The sequence below is a fragment of the Conger conger genome, chromosome 4 (genome assembly GCF_963514075.1).
Source record: "Conger conger chromosome 4, fConCon1.1, whole genome shotgun sequence".
Taxonomy (NCBI): domain Eukaryota; kingdom Metazoa; phylum Chordata; class Actinopteri; order Anguilliformes; family Congridae; genus Conger; species Conger conger.
In genome coordinates, this window is record NC_083763.1 from 38,404,577 (window position 1) to 38,425,302 (window position 20,726).

At 42.6% G+C, this 20,726-nt stretch overlaps 1 protein-coding gene across 1 annotated transcript in view; it reads left to right on the forward strand.

Annotated features, from left to right (window-relative positions):
- Window positions 1–20,726, forward strand: part of LOC133127234 (cilia- and flagella-associated protein 44) — a 192,887-nt gene that overhangs the window by 52,394 nt on the left and 119,767 nt on the right. Inside the window, exons 9-11 of the mRNA XM_061239961.1 lie at window positions 38–85; window positions 15,074–15,173; window positions 16,103–16,197. Coding sequence (XP_061095945.1) covers window positions 38–85; window positions 15,074–15,173; window positions 16,103–16,197 — 243 coding nt within the window. The remainder of the gene's footprint in view (window positions 1–37; window positions 86–15,073; window positions 15,174–16,102; window positions 16,198–20,726) is intronic.

The following is a 20,726-nucleotide window of genomic DNA, read 5'->3' on the forward strand; positions in this document are numbered from 1 at the left end:
TGTAGGCCTCTGTTCACCAAGATTAATCTGTTTACAGGATGCTAATGGCTCCATATGGAAACTGGACCTCTCATTCTCAAACATGGTGAGTTTCCCAGCCCTATCTGTATAATGCAGTGTGTTTGTGATTGTGTGTGTGTGTGCTATATGTAGTCTCTGTATATGTGTGTGTTTGTAAAACACTCTGTCTTAAAGTTGGGGCATTTTACGTTATTCTCGGAAAGGTTTACAAGCTGATTTGTCTGATTTTGTTCTGCCTAATTTCACACAGCATTTTCTCCAGCATGCACAAGCACATATGACAAGGCTAAAAGCTTGTTTTGAACCATTAAAGAACTTTGCTTTCCTAGACAAGAATGTGGGGGGTTATTGACTGGGGTGGGGGAAAAAAAACTATCAAGAATCTACTGGTGAGTACTTATTTCCTTATGTAAACGGTCCCACCCCTAAAGTGTACAGTGTGCTCCAGAATTATTGGCACCCTTGAAGAAAAAAATTAAGAAAATATATAGATATAATAAACAACACTGATAATAATCTGTATGTTATGTTCAAACATATGGGGAACTATATACCCCTGCTTTAAATGCCTGTTACAATGAATCTGTACGTGATTGAACGCAAACCTGAACGGGACTCTTAACGGGACAGTTAAACATGAGACCATTAACTTTGAAAATGTTTTCATTTTAAAGCAAGATTGCTTTTTATTTTCATGTTTTACTGTTTATAAATTATAAAAAGGGAAAACGGCCTTGTGCAAAAGTTTTGGAATCCTTTTGGATTATTTTTTATTAAACACATTCTCAAAAAAGCACAAACCCCACAACAGTAAAAGTGTTTACCACAACACTATGTTTCACCTGCAATGGGCCCTAAGACCCTGAAAATGTTTAACTCATGTTTCAAAATTAAACAATGAGTATAACAATTACACCAAATTAAAATATATCAGTGCATAAACAAAGGCTCACAATATACTAAGTACAGTCAGGTCCATAAATATTGACACAATACACAATTATCGACACAATTATCCTCTTTTTGGCTCTATACACCAGGGTCAATGACATGACGTGCATATTTCTGTGTCCGAGCGCATTATTTCCTTGTAAAATAATTAGATAAATTCATGACATATATCACGTCCTTCTATAAAACATATTTAGTCTGAATACATATTGAGTACATTAAAATAATTTTATTTTTTTCATGTTTTGGCATCTCAAACCCCCAAAATGTCAGGTGGCGCAACTGTCCGAGCAAAGGTACAGACTAAGAAAACTATTAAAAATAGTATTTTAATGATACTAATTTCAAAATAAAATGCTATGGCATGATTTTATGTTTGAAACCTTTCAAATAAACCAATTTTACAAGTACCAATAGTTTTAAAGCTATTGAGATAATTGGAAAACTTTTGTCCGGCATTTGTATGTTCTCAAATGTCAGGGTGGCACAACCGTCAATATGGGGCTTTTATTATGAAATGAAGAGGTAATAACAGTAAACAGGATATTGCATCATCAAGAGGACCCCAAGTGACAGTTATACCTGAGTGAAAAGGTTTGTAGATCTCTCTCAAATATTGATAAAAAATAGCTAGTTTTAATACGTAGGTAGGCTGGCAACACTTTCCATGTCAGGTGGTACAACCAGTGTAAAACTAGGAAAATGTTATTTCATCACAAAACTCTTTATTACATTTTTAAATTATATGTATGAATTTGATAGCAATGGCAAAAGCTAATACAGGCGTCCAAGTAGAAGCCTGTTTAATTTGAAATTAGTTGCAAAAGTCAGGTGGCGCAACCAATAAGTCAGGTGGCGCAACTGCCAGGAATCTCATTATATGAAATAAATAATGTTATTAAAAGCTCTAAGGGGCCGTGTCCACAGAAAGCGTTTTTTTCATGGCAGAGCGCTTTGGACATCAAAATCAAAAAATTCCCAGAGCGCTTCCAAAAAGCGCTCAGAGCTCAGAGCGCTTTTTGTTGCTAGGTTACGGTCTTCGTGTCATCTCCGTCATTAATACAAATAACATATACAAATAACATAACCTAACCGAAATAACGACATAACGACATAACGGTAAACATGAATACCAGAAACAAAATCCTCACAATTGCTCTAGCGGCGGATCTCAATGAAGATCCCGCTGTCAGGAGAAGGTGTAAAAGTGTGTGGGTGCACGACATCAATCGTGGTAGGAAGCAGTTTGGGGAGTATCACCGGCTCGTCCAAGAGTTGCGACTGGACGATGCCCGGTTCAAAGCGTACTTCAGACTGAACAAGCAGCAGTTTGAAGAGGTACTCCAGAAGATCGGGCCAAACATCACCAAAATGCAGACCAACTACAGGGAGACCATCAGCCCTGCGGAACGGCTCTGCATTTGTCTGAGGTGAGTAGCTAGCTAAAACGTGAACATTGTCTAAATTGATGAACATGGTGATACAGTTTAGTGTCTAGCTAGGTAGGTAACGTTAATAAACTGTATCACTAACGTAACTAGTCAAAGTCAAAGTCGGCTTTGTTGTCAATCCCATATATGTAGACATACAAAGGGCTGAAATTGCGTTTCCCTCTCATCCACGGTGCATAATAAATAAACAGCAAATGACAACATAACACGACAAAAACAATTCAAGATTAAACTAGCTAACGTTAGATACTTAACTATATAACTATCAATAGACTAGCTAGCTATTTCTCTGTCTGTCTGTCTAGATAGATGCATTAGCTATTTATAGTCTGTTGATAGTCTGTGTCTGTCATATCAGTTCCATTCAATACTGCTTTATTGCCATGACTGCATTTGTTACAATGTTGCCAAAGCAAGTAACAGTGAAATTGTCATATTGCCAGAGACTTTTTAAGTAATCCACACAGTTCCCATGCCTAATAATTAGTTGTCCATCTATCTGTCTAGATAGATAAGTAGATAGACACAGAATATCAATAGCTAATACATCTATGTCATGTCATTTCCCATACCTAGTTCTCTTCTGATTATCTGAAGATAATCTTTTTTTATGTTGCAGGTACCTGTCAACTGGAGACATCCTTCCGCTTCAGCTACAGAGTGGGGTTCTGCACTGTAGCAAGGATTGTGCGGAGTGTGTGTGAGGCCATATGGGAGTGTATGGTCTCCGACTACATGCCCGTACCAGGGGCTGAAGCCTGGAGGAAGATTGCAGGGGACTACGAGAGGCTCTGGGCATTCCCCAACTGCCTTGGTGCCATGGACGGGAAGCATGTGGTGATCCAAGCCCCACCATCTAGCGGAAGCCAGTACTTCAACTATAAGGGGGCATTCTCTATCGTGCTTCTGGCGGTGGTGGATGCCCACTACCGGTTCACGGTGGTGGACGTGGGTGCATACGGCAGGAGCAGCGATGGAGGCACGCTGGCTTCCTCAGCCTTTGGCACTGCTCTGCGGCTTGGGAACCTTGACCTCCCCAAGGATCGACCTCTGCCTGGAGCAGACCATCTTGGAACCCCAGCCGCACGTCTTCCTCGCAGATGAGGCGTTTCCTCTTCGGAGGAACCTCTTGAGGCCCTACCCTGGCCAACATCTGGGGAGAGAGAGGAGGATCTTTAACCATCGGCTATCCCATGCGAGACGGATGGTGTAGTGCTCCTTTGGAATTCTTGCCACCCAGTGGAGGCTCTACAGGAGGGTTCTTGGAGTGTCCCCAGAGGTTGCGGAGTCCGTAGTGAAGGCCACCTGTATCCTCCACAACTTCCTGCGCTGGGATTGTGACGGAGAAGATGTCCCCCGCACTACAACCGTGCCAGCAGAGTCACAGGGTGCAGTGCAGAGCATCCCCAGGGTCGGCAGCAACAACGCCTCCAGAGAAGCAGCTGCAGTGAGAGAGACCTTCACCAGCTACTTCTCCTCTCCAGATGGTCAAGTGCCTTGGCAGGACAGCATCCTCTGAGCCCTACAATCCCCGCCCCCCTGCTCCTTACCATCGGCAGCAAACCAGCTACTACACACATCCATACCCTATACATCTAGTGATAATAATAATCAAATAAAATATCTAAACTTATTTATTTTGTGCGTAGTTAATTCAGGTGGTCATATAAAAAAGGTCAAATACAGTGTGGCAAAACATTTTTTATTGTTGAACTGATTGTGAGTTCCAATGCAGCCAAGAAAGTAAAAACTGATGAACAAGTGAAAAATGTTTTGTATTTGAAATATTAGGATAGAGAAAAGAAAAGAAAAAAATGTGTGTGTGTGTGTGTGTGTGTGTGTCTACAACTCCACATCATATAGCACTTGTAGAAAACGCATATGAACTTGCGCCTTCTTTTGATTGGTAAGCCTCCGAACAGAGGGCACCAGACTCATCATAAAATGTTCATCTTCATCCGTCTGTCTCTCCAAGAGGGACAAAACACTTTGTTGATAAGGTGTGAGTGTGGTCTCTGAGGTCTTTCTTTTCTTAAATGCTGAAGGACAATTTGGGGTCTCCCGCACCCTTGTAGAGGTCCTTGGAGGAGAGGGAGGAGAGGTGAGAGGCGTGCTGAGGGCTGAGAAGTGTCCTCTGAGGAATGTGCTGAGGGGCCTGCTGTTAGGCCTGCTGCCGCCTCTTCACTTTCCACAACCTGTAAAGAAAACGTAATATTTTAAATTTACCTGAGTTAACCATATGGAGAATAGCCCAGCAGTAATACACTCGGGTATGTTTTTAGTTTTAGGGTTTGTTTACTAGCTTGGTACACCTACCTCTCTTTGGGGCGACATCATTGGCCCCAGAAGGGCCATGATCTCTCCCGACACCTCTCCTTCCTCCACTCCCTTTCCTCCCTGAACCACTACCAAGTTAGATGTTGTGGCCCTCTCCCTACAGTGAGGCTCAAGGAACCCCAGAATGCCCATGTACTTCCACCTCTTATGTGAGGTGGCCACTTCTCTTCCTGTCCATCTCTAATTTTCTTTCCTTTAAATATTTGTCCCTGAGGTATTTCCATTTTTTTTTGCACTTGTCAGCTGTTGATATAAGATTATGTACGTTAGCTAGCTACTAATTCACAGGTAAACAGCAAGCTAACATCAACCTAACAAGATAATGCTAACTGACAGTTAGTTAGCTGACTTAGCTAGCTTGTTAACATAACTACAAGGTAAACAGCAAGCTAACATCAACCTAACAAGAGCATACGAACTGACAGTTGGATAAACTCTGACAGTTAGTAGCTAACGTTAGCTAGTTAGCATAACTACAAGGTAAACAGCAAGCTAACATCAACCCAACAAGAGAATACAATTAATAATTCTCACCTGAAACACCCAAAATGGCAGAGACATCTCTCCAGGCTTTGTTCTTTATATTTTTATCGTGATAGCCCTTCATGGTAAGATCGTATATGACCGGGTTGTCGGACACCGCAAGAATCAGCCTCTCCTCCGCCATGTCTGTTGATCTTGGTCAAAAAAAAGTGACATTGATGAGCGCCGCTCCTCTCCAAAAGTTGAACTATTTTCAATTCAAGGCACCCAGAGCGCTCCGCCAAAAAACGCTAGCCGCCCAGAGCGCTAAAACGCTAGGCGCGACGCTGGGAAGAGGAGCGCGCCTAGCGCGTCTTTAGCATAGAAATGAATGGCAGAAAGGCGCTGGCACCTCAAAAAACGCTTTCTGTGGACACGGCCCCTAAGATTATCTATTACATTACTAACAAATGTTTATTAGTTTTAAGTTAAAGATATTATACACTTTCAAACCTTGCAGTTATTCAACATAGTTCCTGTCATTACTAATGTTGTCAGGTGGCACAACTGATAATCGTCAGGTGGTGCGACCAGGTAAAATATATATTTAAACCAATAAATAATAGGTTAACATGAACAAATGGTTGATAACTATGATATGAATAGCTATTGTATTTAATGCATTCATTCATATATTTTAGAAATTATTTTTCTGTCTTTAAATGTAAAATAGGATGCTAAAGATACCAAATACCAGGCTACTAGAATACAATAGTCTTAAATTATTATAAATACAAAACACAACCACAAAGGAATAATGTGTTTGGCACTGTAGACACTCTAAAGGATACTTGCCAAAGTTTTACTTAAAATAAATAGTGGGAAAATATATTGACAAATATTTGGTTGCGCCACCTGACATTTTTTGGACGGTGAAGTTAAAAATACAGTTATTTAAACATTTTGAAATGTTATACAACAAGTGAGACTTGTTTAGACACATTGTTCCAGATTCAAAAATATGCATTACATCCATTTTGAACAAACTTAAAAAAAAAAACCTTTTAGAAGTTTTATTCGTCATTGACCCACCACCACAATGGATTTGAAATGCTTTAACTGCAGACTTTCAGCTTTAATTTGAGGGTATTTACATCCAAATCAGGTGGAACGGTGTAGGAATTACAACAGTTTTGTATATGTGCCTCCCACCTTTTAAGGGACCAAAAGTAATGGGACAATTGGCTGCTCAGCTGTTCCATGGCCAGGTGTGTGTTATTCCCTCATTATCTCATTTACAAGGAGCAGATAAAAGGTCTCAGGTCTCAAAAGTTCATTTCAAGTGTGCTATTTGCATTTGGAATCTGTTGCTGTCAACTCTCAATATGAGATCCAAAGAGCTGTCACTATCAGTGAAGCAAGCCATCATTAGGCTGAAAAATCAAAACAAACCAATCAGAGAGATAGCAAAAACATTAGGTGTGGCCAAATCAACTGTTTGGAACATTCTTAAAAAGAAAGAACGCACCGGTGAGCTCAGCAAAAGATCCGGAAGACCACGGAAAACAACTGTGGTGGATGACAGAAGAATTCTTTCCCTGGTGAAGAAAAACCCCTTCACAACAGTTGGCCAGATCACGAACACTCTCCAGGAGGTAGGTGTATGTGTGTCAAAGTCAACAATCAAGAGAAGACTTCACCAGAGTGAATACAGAGGGTTCACCACAAGATGTAAACCATTGGTGAGCCTCAAAAACAGGAAGACCAGATTAGAGTTTGCCAAACAACATCTAAAAAAGCCTTTACAGTTCTGGAACAACATCCTATGGACAGATGAGACAAAGATCAACTTGTACCAGAATGATGGGAAGAGAAGTGTATGGAGAAGGAAAGGAACTGCTCATGATCCAAAACATACCACCTCATCAGTGAAGCATGGTGGTGGTAGTGTCATGGCGTGGGCATGTATGGCTGCCAATGGAACTGGTTCCCTTGTATTTATTGATGATGTGACTGCTGACAAAAGCAGCAGGATGAATTCTGAAGTGTTTTGGGTAATATTATCTGCTCATATTCAGCCAAATGCTTCAGAACTCATTGGACGGCGCTTCACAGTGCAGATGGACAATGACCCGAAGCATACTGCGAAAGCAACCAAAGAGTTTTTTAAGGCAAAGAAGTGGAATGTTATGCAATGGCCAAGTCAATCACCTGACCTGAATCCGATTGAACATGCATTTCACTTGCTGAAGACAAAACTGAAGGGAAAATTCCCCAAGAACAAGCAGGAACTGAAGACAGTTGCAGTAGAGGCCTGGCAGAGCATCACCAGGGATGAAACCAGACTTCAGGCTGTAATTGACTGCAAAGGATTTGCAACCAAGTATTAAAAAGTGAAAGTTTGATTTATGATTCTTAGTTTGTCCCATTACTTTTGGTCCCTTAAAAAGTGGGAGGCACATATACAAACTGTTGTAATTCCTACACCGTTACATCCTGATTTGGATGTAAATACCCTCTGCAGTTAAAGCTCATCTTGTTCGAAAAAAGATGAGAATTGTGTTGATGTCCCAATATTTATGGACCTGACTGTATCTGCGTCAAAATGACACTGTCGACCCTGAATGCATGTTCTTTTACCTTCACTAGGTAAATAGTGTTGCAGTCAAGAGATTATGCCACACAAAAGAATTCTCAACAAAAATATTTATTCAGAAGTAACAAAATATTCACAAAATATTTTTACTGTAGTAAAACCAGAACAAATGCTAGCATTTACAGTAAAGCAAAACAGTGATACAGCACTGGAAATTGGAGGCGGTCAAGCTTTAATGTGTAACACAAAAAGAAAACAAATTCAAGACATTTCCTCTAGCTTTTTACTGCCCATCCACTCGCTCCTCTCTGTTGGGCCACAACTGTTCATCAACATCGCACCTGATATTTTCCCTTGCCATGCAACGTTAGAAATATCTCCTTGTATGCCGCTGTCATCCCCTGCAAGCATCCATGGCTTCTAGCAAGGACATTTGGGTATGAGGCTGGCGGTCATACACTTTCCATCTCCATGCTGAAAATAATTCCTCAATTGGATTGAGGAACGGTGAATAGGGTGGGAGGAACAGCATTGCCATCCTTGGATGGGCATCAAACCACTCCCTGATGAGAGCAGATCGGTGAAAGCTGACATTGTCCCAAATTACTGCTTACACTGGCAAGTCAGCCCTCACCAACCCCCTCTCATCCTCAGGAATGAGACTGGCATAAAGGACCTCCAAGAAAGCCAGGAGACGCTGGGTGTTGTAGGGCCCAATGAGGGGGATGTTGGCAGTGACACAATTTTCTGATATGCCGACACACATCGTTACGTTGCCCCCATCAATTGGCACATCAATTGTGACCTATAATTTCTGCCACGTCGTCTAACTGAGTGGTCCATGTGCTCCAGGGGTTGGGAGAGTGGCAGGAAAGAGAAACAAAGGAGGATGTTAAGCAATAAAATGTATTATTACATCAAATAAAATTTCCTCATGCACGGAACAGAAAGCATGTACCACATGTTCCTCCCCAGCGACTAAGGTTGTAGCTAACCCCACTGGCACTGTTAAGCCCTACTCAGTGCCACCAGTCACATGTGGATTTCTAAGTAACCACTAGCCTCATCTAGCACCCAACTCCAGAACCAACGTATGAAGCTATTGCTGATTATAAGCCTGATTGTAAAAGGTGTGTTTTTAATCTTGATTTAAATATTGAGACTGTGACTCCTTTATAAATCTTTATAAAGGGTGTTCCACGGTAGTGGGGCTCTGTATGGGAAAGCTCTGCCACCCGTCAGTTCTGTAGATATTTTTGAGACTATCTTCAGATTGGAGTAACCTTGTGGGGTTATAGGGTAAAAGCAGGTTAGTTAGGTAAACTGGTGCAAGACCATGCAGAGCTTTAAAAGTCAGAAGCAGAAAATTAGAAAGCATCCAAGCTTTTGTATCTTTTATATCTAACTGAGAGATTGGTAGTGCTTCGCCAGGTTATATACCTGTCTGAACTACAACTTCCACATTCCCACAGGACAATTCCGCGACGTCCACCCCACATGACGTCTAGCTTGGTTCAGCCAATCCCGTAATGGCAGGAGCAATAAACTTTCCCATATAAGAGCAAGACACGTTCTTGGGATCTCTCTCTTCTGCTTCTTCTCTTCACTCTCTTCTCCCACTTCTTTGACGCACCATTTTTGGCCATTCGCTTCAGCTCATCTGCTCCGAGACTCGGACAGAGGCTGAATGCTGCACAGCGCACTACCAGGCCTACGGACACACCCAGTTACCTTGTGGTAACTTCGTGGCCTGTAGCGAGTGGAAACTGGTGTACGCGGAACGCTATGTGTTCTATATTTGCCGTCTTACCATTTGAATGTATTCTGTTAGCTGCGTATGTACGTGAATTGATTCGTCGTCTTTCGCCCATATATAGAGTGAACTACACAACTAGTCGCTCTTCTCACAGCTAACACTGAAACTCATTAACACACCCGGAACTCTAGCTTACCCAAGCTAGCTACTCCCACTTTTACCTTTCCTTTGTTCAAGCGACAGGCGCCCACACACACACACCCTAACTTCCCCAACTAATTCCCGTTAGTTTATCTGTTCTGTGTTTGTACGTTGTTTAATAAATATATTTTATTAAACCCCGGTGTCCGTTTTGGAATCACATAGACATGAGAGCCGAGGTAAAGCAGTCTTTCGAAGAACTTCCAACCTTCAGGTTATCGGTATGTTCAATCATTAATATTGGTTATTTTAATTATTAATTGAAATACTAAATTTGTGGTTGGATATTTCTGATAACAGTAATTTTATGAGACTGATTTCTTTTCGCAGTTATACTGCTACATAACATTAACTGGCGCCCCGGTTTCGTAGAGAGTAAAATCCCTACGTTATTTGGCGGCCCGTGCGAGGACCCTACATAATTTGGAGCCCGTGCGAGGACCCCTACACTGTCATCAACCATCAACCATCAACTCTACATTGTGTGCCCAAACAATACTGACAAGGGGTAGCATATACACTCACTGAGCACTTTATTAGGAACACTTTATTATGTACACCTACTTATTCATGCGATTACCTAATCAGCCAAATGTGTGGCAGCAGTGCAATGGATACAATCTTGCAGATATCGGTCAAGAGCTTCAGTTAATGTTCACATAAACCAGAACGGGTTAAAAAAATGTGATCTCAGTGATTTCGACCGTGGCATGATTGTTGATGCCAGACGGGCTGGTTTGAGTATTTCTGTAACTGCTGATCTCCTGGGATTTTCATGCACAACTCTCTGGGTTTTGCAGAGAATGATGCGAAAAACAAAAAACATCCAGTGAGCACCAGTTCTGCAGGCAGAAACGTGTTGTTAATGAGAGAGGTCAGAGGAGAAGGGCCAGACTGAGCAAAGCTGACAGGAAGGTTACTGTAAAGCAAATAACCACACATTACAACTGTGGTATGCAGAAGAGCATCTCTGAACACAGAAAGCGTCAAACCTCTAACTGGATAGGCCACAGCAGCATAAGTCTAAACAATGAGGCTAATAAATACGTATAAAATTGTATAAAGAGAAGAGTAATGATCCTAGCACTGAACCTTGTAGAATACCACATTTCATCACAGGGTAGCTGGACTTTTCTTCCTTTAGCTTAACAAACTGTTTCCAATCATACAAGTATAATCTAAACCAGGCGAGTGCCTGTCCTGGAGTCTGTCCAATAGAATCTCATTGTCTCTTGTATGGTCAAAAGCTCAGGTGAAGAAGAACTGACACAGCGCTACAGTCAGCTGAGGTAATCAGTGACTTTAACAAGGGCTGTTTTCAGTGCTGTGGCCTGGTCTAAATCCTGATTGGAATATTTCAAGCATGTGATTTGAGCTAAGGTAAGTGCTGAGTTGCTTTGCTTCCGTTTTCTCCAGGAATTTCGATAGAAATGGAAGACTAAAGCTAGGTCTATAGGTTTCTAGCTTGCCGGGTTTGAGATTTGGTTTCTTCAATAATGGCTTAATAACTGCCATTTTTCGAGACTCTGGTGCATATCCTGTTTCTAAGGATGTGTTATTGATTTTAAGCATGTTATGGTCTAGTATAGGAAAAAGTTATTTAACCAATTTTGAGGGGATTGGGTCAAGTAAGCAGGTAGTTGGATTTGAGGACATAACTCATCCATGTTAATGGGCATAAAATGTGCCATTGTTGATGTTTTTTCCTGATGCAGCCAAGAGGTGGCCTGTTTATTTAATGTGGCAGGAGTATTGCCAAGAGGAGGAGACAATTTGGAGATCAGGTCTCTAATAGCCTCAATGTTCTGATTGAAAAAGATCATGAAGTCATTGCTACTAATTGGAAGGATAAATTGCAGATTCTTTTGAATATTAGCTTTTACCTTTAGCCAGCACTCTCAGATTGGCTTCAATATTGCTCGCTCTTGCCCCAGGAATACGGCTAAGTATGGTAGTTGGGTCCTCTACCTTAACATTTCTTAAAATAGAATTGCCAATTATCAGCGTTTATTCACAGATTTCTCAGCAGGTGTGTTGCTGTTGGAAGTGCTCACCGGGGGTTTGTGGAGCACTGGGGGCTTATGTTTACTTCCACTTCCCCGGACCGTAACCCACTCGCCTTGTTGAGAAGCCTGTGCTGGGGGTTGTGCTAGGGGGGAGACTATGTCATACATCTGATAAAGTCTCCTCACAGGCTTTGATGTTGCACAAGGTATGGATATGAGCCTCTAATTCTGCTACCTTTTCCTTAAGCCTAGCATTAAGTCTACACTTAACACAGATAAATTCAACACTAATATCAGAGAAGGAATTGCTGTACATATTACATACAGAGCAGGGGAGACAGTGACAGGGAGGATGAAGGTTTTGGAATGGCCACCACAGTTCCCAGACTATTATTGAAAATCTTTGGACAGATCTCAAACACGCCATACATGTAAGGAGACCAAAGAATACTTCTGAGCAAGAGGTGTTCTGTCAGGAAAAATTGGAAAAAATTCCAAAAGCAAGAATTTAAAGAGTCTTAGCTGGCTACAGGAAGCATTTACATGCTGTTATAGTTGCCCAAGGTAGAGTTAAAAAGTAATAACTGACAGGGCCTTCCAAACTTTATTGTTATTTTGAAACAGTACAAAATAAAAATAAAAATCACACACAAATTGATACATCAGCTCACCAATATAAACTGCAACGAACAAACTTTTCCACACGGAAAAAGGACCAGCGGACATCTTTCGGCAAGCGAACGGACCAGACGACAGCACACGGGAACACCCCTGCTTTGCATACCATCCCGGGGGATCAATTCACGGATCCATCACCGCTTCTACAAGGACAGCATCTAATTTTGGACCCAGCAATGCAGTGGACTCAGTAAGACTAAACAAGCATTACAGGCATAGCCAGTTGTAGGGTCCTCGCACAGGGCACCAAATAAACTTTAGGGTCCTTGCACGGGGCGCCAAATAAATGTAGGGTCCTCGCACGGACCGCCGAATAACGTTAGGGATTTTACTCTCTACGAAACCGGGGCGCAAGTTATTGTTATGTAGCAGTATAACTGCAAAAAGTAATCAGTCTCATAAAATTACTGTTATCAGAAATATCTAACCACAAATTTAGTATTTTAATTAATAATTAAAACAACTAATATTAATGATTAAACATACCAATAACCTGAAGGTTGGAAGTTCTTCGAAAGACTGCTTTAACTCAGCTCTCATGTCTATGTGACACCAAAACAGACACCAGGTTTAATAAAATATATTTATTAAACAAACGTACAAACACAGAACAGATAAACTAACGGGAAGTTAGTAGGGTGTGTGTGTGTGTGTGTGCGTGTGTGTGTGTGTGTGTCCCTTGGACAAAGGAAAGGCAAATTGGGCATGTCAGTGATAGAGTTAGCTGTGAGAAGAGACTACTTGCATAGTTTTACTTTACATACGCGAAAGATGGCGAATCAATTCAGCTATATATATGGCTAACAAAAATACATTCAAACGGTAAGACGGCAAATATAGAACACAGATTCACAATATCAGTCAAGACTAAACTAAACACTGGCTATGCCTGAATGTTTGTTCTCTTACTGAGTCCATACGCATTGGATCCAAAAGACGTGCTGTCCTAGTAGCCGCGATGGTGCTGTGAATGCGTGTTCTGGAGAGGTGCGCAAAGCTGGGCCGTCTTAGCCGTGCGTTGCTGTCTGGTCCGCTCGGTTGCTGGAAGGATGTTCGCTGGTCCTTTTTCCGGGTGGAAAAGTTTGTTGATGTTGTTCCTTGGTGAGCTTTGCAGGGGAAAGCTGATGTAGCGTTCCGCGTACACCAGTTTCCACTCGCTATAGGCCACAAAGTTACCGCAAGGTAACTAGGTGTGTCCGTAGGCCTGGTTGTGCGCTGTGCAGCATTCAGCCTCTGTCCGAGTCTCGGAGCAGTTGAGCCGAAGCGAATGGCCAAAAATGGTGCGTCGAGGAAGGGAATGAAGAAAGGGAAGAGAAGAGAGATCCCGAGAACATGTCTTGTTCTTATACGGGAAAGTTTATTACTCCCGCCATTACGGGATTGGCTGAACCAAGCTAGACGTCATGCGGGGTGGACATCGCGGAATTGTCCTGTGGGATTGTGGGAGTTGTAGTTCCTACACAGTGTTTAGCTTACTCGTAACTGATATTGTGAATCTGTGTTTTTATATTTGCTTTGTGTTATCATTTGAATCTATTCTGACTGTTAGCTATTTACGTGAATAGATTTACTGTCTTTTGCAGATGTATAGAGTTAAACTATGCAAGTAGTCTCTCTCTTCTCACAGCTAACACTCTAACACTCCCCCCCAGAACTCTAGCTAACTACCCAAGCTAACTACTTTCCTTTGTTCTAGGGACACATTTGCTTATCCTAACTTCCCATTAGCTCATCCTCCCATTTACATTCTGTGTTTGTACGTGTTTAATAAATTAATTTGATGAAATCCGGTGTCTTTGTCTTTCAAGGAATTTCCAATCTCCAGGTTATTGGTATGTTTAATCATTAATATTTGTTATTTAAACTATTAATTGAAATACAGAATTTGTGGTTAGATATTTCAGATAACAGTAATTTTATGAGACTGATTACTTTTTGCAGTTATACTGCTACATAACGTTATTCGGCGCCATACATGAGGATTATTATCACGAAACGTTGTATGTATCAATTCTTGCAATCTACACATATAGTGTAGGGTTGTATCCCACACAATTTGTGCACCCTGTGTGAGGACTGAGATGTATATGTTTCAAATAGTCACCCTGACTATTTAGTAGAGTGTAAAATCTTTACTTTATTTGGCGGCCCAGGCGAGGACCCTACAACGCCAGGGACATGTTTGGCATCAAAAGAAGAATGCATACAAGGAGAAGCACCTCATACCTACTATCAAATATGGGGGTGGCTCATTGAGTTTTGGAGATGGTTTGCTGCCAGTTTTGCATAGAGGAATGGTCAAAAATCCCTTCAAATGTGACCATATCACAAATGATAGGAAAAGACTCACGGCTGTTGTCTTTGCTAGGGGTGTTTGCACAAAGTATTATACCAGGGGTGCCAATAATTGTGAAACCTTTTTTATTTAAAAAATGTTAGACTGTTGATTCCATTGAATCATTAATAAAGCACACTACTTTACAAATGTTGGAAAATTATTTTTCCGTAAATAACTATAATTTTTTCACTTTACAATATTTGTTGTGCATATTATCAATTCTAGAGCCCACTGTATGTGTGTACATGTGTATTCACTTTGTGTGCATATTTGCAGACCCATGACCCAGAGCGCCTGTTCACCTTCCATGCTGGTGCTATTCAGGCCATGGACATTTCCGTGACTTCCCACCTCATGGCGACAACAGCACTTGACCGTATGTAGTATATTTACCAGCATGGATATTTTAAAATGTTTTCATTTGGAGATATTTGCCAAAAAAATTGTTAATTCACCTGAAGAAGTGGAAGATAAGAGATTAGAGCAGGTGCAGGTGAGATGCAAGCTGGTGGGTCTTCAGTAGAGTTACAAGGGGAGGGAGTTTTCCAGGAAACTTTTGAAAATTTTCTGCAATTTTCCTGGAATTTAGGGAATGTTCAATCTCATGGCACTATACACATTGAATCTGAGGATCTGATTGTTCAGATTCTCCAGAGAAGATAAAGCTACTTGTGGTTGAGATAGATAAAATATGATGATGGTGATATCCATTAATTGCAGAAATTATATGCAACAAAATACTAAACATGACTACTTTCATTTACATAACATTGCTGTGTCCCAAAAGTTATGGTTCCTTGAAATGGGGACTATATATACAGACTACTGTAATTTCTACATGGTGAAACCAAAATGTATGAAAATGCCCTTTATTAAAATCTGACAATATGCACTTTAACCACATACAATTTATTTTATTACAAATCCCAAATTGTACAGAGGCAAAAAAAAGAAACATTATGCATTGTATATTTTAAAACGAAATAAATTTAAATAATATAGGTGGTGCAACCTGTTAATAAGTTTAAGAAGGAAATTACTGAATTCACATAATATGGGTGTTAAATACTGTGGCTTCAGAAAGTATTCACTTTTTGCACACTTTGTGGTGTTGTAGATTTAAAGGTACAATAGGTAAGATTAAAACATTGTTCCAAAACCATAGGAAATTCCATCCTACTTGCCACTTTAACTCGCCACTTTAACTCGCACATTGCTCAAAGGCTGTGTTTAGTTTGAGAGGGAGTCTGATTTCATGACTTTGGGCTTCTTTAAGAAGGTCTCTCCATGTCTCTCCATCTCCAGGCTCAGTACGGATTTTTGACTTCTTGGCAAAGAGAGAACTGACAACAAGCCAGTACAGCCAAGGAGGAACGGCACTGATCTGGGCACCTCGCTCAGTGAGTACTTGTATGTGTGCATGTCTTGGGAATGTTAACTTCAATTCTTGGGCCTCTCCTCTTCTCGCTATACACCATGTCTCTTGGTTCTGTTATCTCTTCCCATGGCTTTTCTTATCATTCTTACGCTGATGACACCCAACTCTTTATTTCCTTCCCCCCCAACACCCAAGTCACCACACAGATCTCTGCCTGCTTGGCTGATATCTCTGCGTGGATGACTTCCTACCACCTGAAGCTCAACCTTGCCAAAACTGAGCTTCTCTACATTCCTCCTAAGTCCTCTCCATCAATCGGCCTCTCACTGACTGTTGAGGACTTTGTAGTTTCCTCCTCCCATACGGCAAAGAATCTTGGGGTGACTCTTGATAACTGCCTCACCCTGGCTCCACAAGTATCCTCCACTGCCAGAACCTGCAGGTTCTTTCTGTATAATATACGCCATATCCGTCATCTCCTGACGGAGAAAGCCACCCAGCTCCTAGTCCAGGCGCTCGTCATTTCCCGCCTGGATTACTGCAACTCCCTCCTAGCCGGTCTCCCAGCGTGTGCCATCAAGCCCCTCCAGCTGGTCCAGAATGCTGCAGCCCACCTGATCACCAGTCAGCCCAGGTCGGCTCATGTCACCCCGCTTCTCATTGGCCTCCACTGGCTTCCTATTGCTGCACGCATCCGTTTCAAGGCCCTAGTGTTGGCATTTCAGGCTGCTAAGGGGACTGCCCCACCTTCCATAAAATCCTTGATCACTCCCTACTCCCCAGCTAGACCACTCCGGTCTGCCAGCTGTGGTCGCCTTATGGTTCCCTCTCTACGTGCACCTGGTGGTGGAGCTGCACGTTCACGCCTGTTTTCTGTTCTGGTTCCTCAGTGGTGGAATGACTTGCCTACCACTGTCAGGACAGCAGAATCCCTCCCCCTATTTCGACGCAGACTCAAAACCCACCTTTTCAAACTCTACCTTAGTCCTCCCTCCTGATTTCCCCCGCCCCTCCTTTCTGATATCCCTATCCCTATCCTTGTCTACCCCCCCACATGGCACTTATGATGACGACTGTTTACAACAGCATTCCATGTGTATTTTCCTAGTTCTGGATGTGATGCTTTCACTTGTGGTAGAACCTATGCACTTGTAAGTCGCTTTGGATTAAAAGCGTCTGCCAAATGACAAAAATGTAAATGTAAATGTAATTCTAATTTCAGTTCATTTCAGTGCGAGCCCCCATCAAGTCACTTCTTTATACTTCTGTGCTGTTGACGTAGATTGCATGATTTGTGTTGTCTGCGGCACTCGCGAACCGGCAGGGCATTTATGTGCAGCATTTTGCACAGGTTGCACATGCCATTTTTGAGAAGGCACCCAACATCTACGTGGACGTGATCTGCAACCTCTGTACATGCCGCACTCAGGATCTAGAAGACAAGTAGAAGATTTTGAAGAATTAACTATGGTATTAAACTCAATGAGCTCTATTGGAGTAAAAGAGCTCAGATAGGCCATCGGTCCTTCTGAGGATTCTGCATCTATGTGTTGAGTGGATGAAAGGACAGACCCTATAGGAGGGGTGGCAGAAGAACTTTGAATCTTGTCCCTGATTTTTATAATTTTGTCATCAAAGAAATTCATGAAATCATTGCTACTAAACTATATTGAGACACAGGGATCAACATGATTCTTAGTCAGTCTGGCAACAGTTTTAAACAGGTGCCTAGGATTGTTTCTATTTTCATCAATTAAGGTAGAGAAATATGATGAACGTGCTGTGGAGAGTGTTTGTTTGTAGGTTAGTAGGCTGTCTTTCCAGGTATGGTGGAATACCTGCAATTTCGTAAAGCGCCATTTGCGCTCCAGTTGGTGTGAAGCTTGCTTGAGAGCTCGAGTATGGTCATTGTACCAATGTGCTAATTTCTTGCGCTGAAAGACCCTAGAGGAAAGTACAATTTAAAAAAAAAATCCAGATTTTTTCCCTTTTTTCTCCCAATTTGGTAGCCAATTGTACCCCGTCTAATTCAATTAGAGCTAGTATTAGATGCACCGCCCACACCCCGTCCCTCGGCGGCCCTACGAGACTGACACGCCTTCTTCAAGCCGTCTCGCCACATGCTGGTAACCGTGATTCCGAGGCGCCCGAGGTGCTTTTTGTGTGGCGATATACTAATCCTGCCAAGTCCCTCCCCCTGGAGCAGCGAGCCAATCATGCTGCTCCACGTGAGCCGGCCAAACTTGGCTTTTGGCAGGACCAAGAATCAAACGCCGGTCCCCGGTGTGCAACTACAGCGAACTGCAACCGCAAGTCTGCTGCATCTTAGCCTGTTGCGCCACCGCGGCCCAGGAAAGTACAATTTCAACTGCTACCTGCACAAGATAAGAACCTATTTTTATTTATTTTTTATTATTTGTATTTTTTTTATCGTAATACCGCAACACGCAAATGTATGAACAAACCGCTTACCTGGCCAAACACTGCTTACCTAGCCAAACTAAACATCCTGATACACAAGTAAATCACAGAAAGACAACAATTCAGGTTTACAGGCAGGTAGGGAGGGACAGGGAGAGGTGCAGCTTCAAGAGGTGCGTCTTCAGTTTGCGCTTGAAGATGGGAAGAGATTCTACTGTTCTGACCTCAACGGGGAGTTTGTTCCACCACCGTGGAGCCAGAACAGACAGTAGTCGTGAGCATGAGGTGGAAGTTCGGAGAGGGGGAGGTGCCAAGCGGCCTGTGGAGGCCAAACTAAAAGGTCTGGCAGGGGTGTAGGGTCTGATGATTTTTTGGAGGTAAGCTGGGGCAGACCCCTTAACTGCTTGGAAGGCTAGCACCAATGTTTTGAATTTGATGTGAGCCATGACAGGCAGCCAGTGGAGGGAAGTAAGCAGGGGGGTGACATGTGAGTATTTGGGAAGGTTGAAGACCAGATGAGCTGCTGCATTCTGGATAAGTTGGAGGGGTCTGATGGCGGACGCTGGGAGGCCAGCCAAGAGGGAGTTGCAGTAGTTCAGGTGGGACAAAACCATCGCTTGGACCAGGAGCTGGGTCGAGTAGGGGGTGAGAAAGGGGCGGATTCTCCGTATGTTGTATAGGAAGAACCTGCATGACCGGGTCACTGCTGCAATGTTCTCGTAGAGGGACAGTCTGCTGTCCATCACCACGCCGAGGTTCCTTGCACAGGGTGATGGCGTCAGTGTGGTATCCCCTAGGGAAATGGAGAGATCCAGATGGGGAGAGGTAATGGCAGGGATGAATATAATTTCAGTCTTACCTGGGCTGTGCTTTAGATGGTGGTTGTCCATCCAGCTCTGGATGTCACTCAGGTAAGCAGATATACGGGCTGAAACCTGTGTATCAGATGGTGGGAATGAGATGAAGAGTTGGGTATCATCCGCATAGCAGTGGTAGGATAGACCATGTGCAGTGATAACAGGGCCTAGGGAACGAGTGTCTAGCAGAGAGATCTAGAAGAATGAGGACAGAGGAGAGGGAGGCCGCTGGTGCGGCATGGACTGATTCACTGACGGAGAAGAGTGCGGTCTCTGTCGATTGGCCAGATCTGAAGCCAGACTGATGGAGGTCTAGCAGGTTGTTTTTAGATAAGAGAAGAAAGTTCACCAGAAGCTGCTCGTTCTATTGTTTTAGATAGAGACTACCGGGCGGTAGTTCTGGATGATGGAGGGATCCAGAGTAGGATTTTTTGGCAGCGGGGTGATGTGAGGCCTCTTGGAGGATGCTGGAAAACAGCCAGAAGACAGGGAGGAGACAAATGGGAGAATGTCAGGTGTGATATTCTGGAGGAGAGAAGAGGGGATAGGGTCAAGGGCACAGGTTGTAGGTCCTCGGTGTGTAACTGCAGCGAACTGCAACCGCAAGTCTGCTGCATCTTAGCCTGTTGCGCCACCACGGCCACCTGTGCTCACCATGTTTAACAGTATGCGTAAATCCATACTTGATAAAGTCCGGGTCATGTGTTCTTTTATATTGTCCTTTAGGTTCAGAGTAACATTCCCCCAAGCTGGTGCTGCTTGGTCTGGGGTCTGGAAGGAGGTTTGCCAGTAGATTTCAAGAATTTGTCAATTTTCCATGCTATGTTCATGCTAGTTAACATTGTCAGTGGGGCCTACATGTGTGAGTTAAGCTCAGTGATCAAGCCAAACCACGCATATCAAACAAATCTGCCTGTGCAAATGCACCAGTGCATTTGAAATTTCATTGGGAGTTGGCTTATTTGATTGGTTGAGTAGTTTTGCACAAAGCAACGGCAGATCCAATATCCATTTATATGTTAAACCTCTGGGGTCTGAGGGATGAGGCAAATTAGGAAAACTGGTGACTGTGCCATGCTCTGACATTGTGTCATTTTAATCAACTTTATATACGGTAATTCCAAAGTGTTTCATATCTTTGTTTTCAGCACAAACTCAGCTACAATAATCTGGCAACAGTAAGTAGGTCAGAATCATATGTTCATTGTTTTGAACACATACAAGAATGCTGTAAAAACACGTACTAATCTATTGTAATGAAATTTTTGGATCA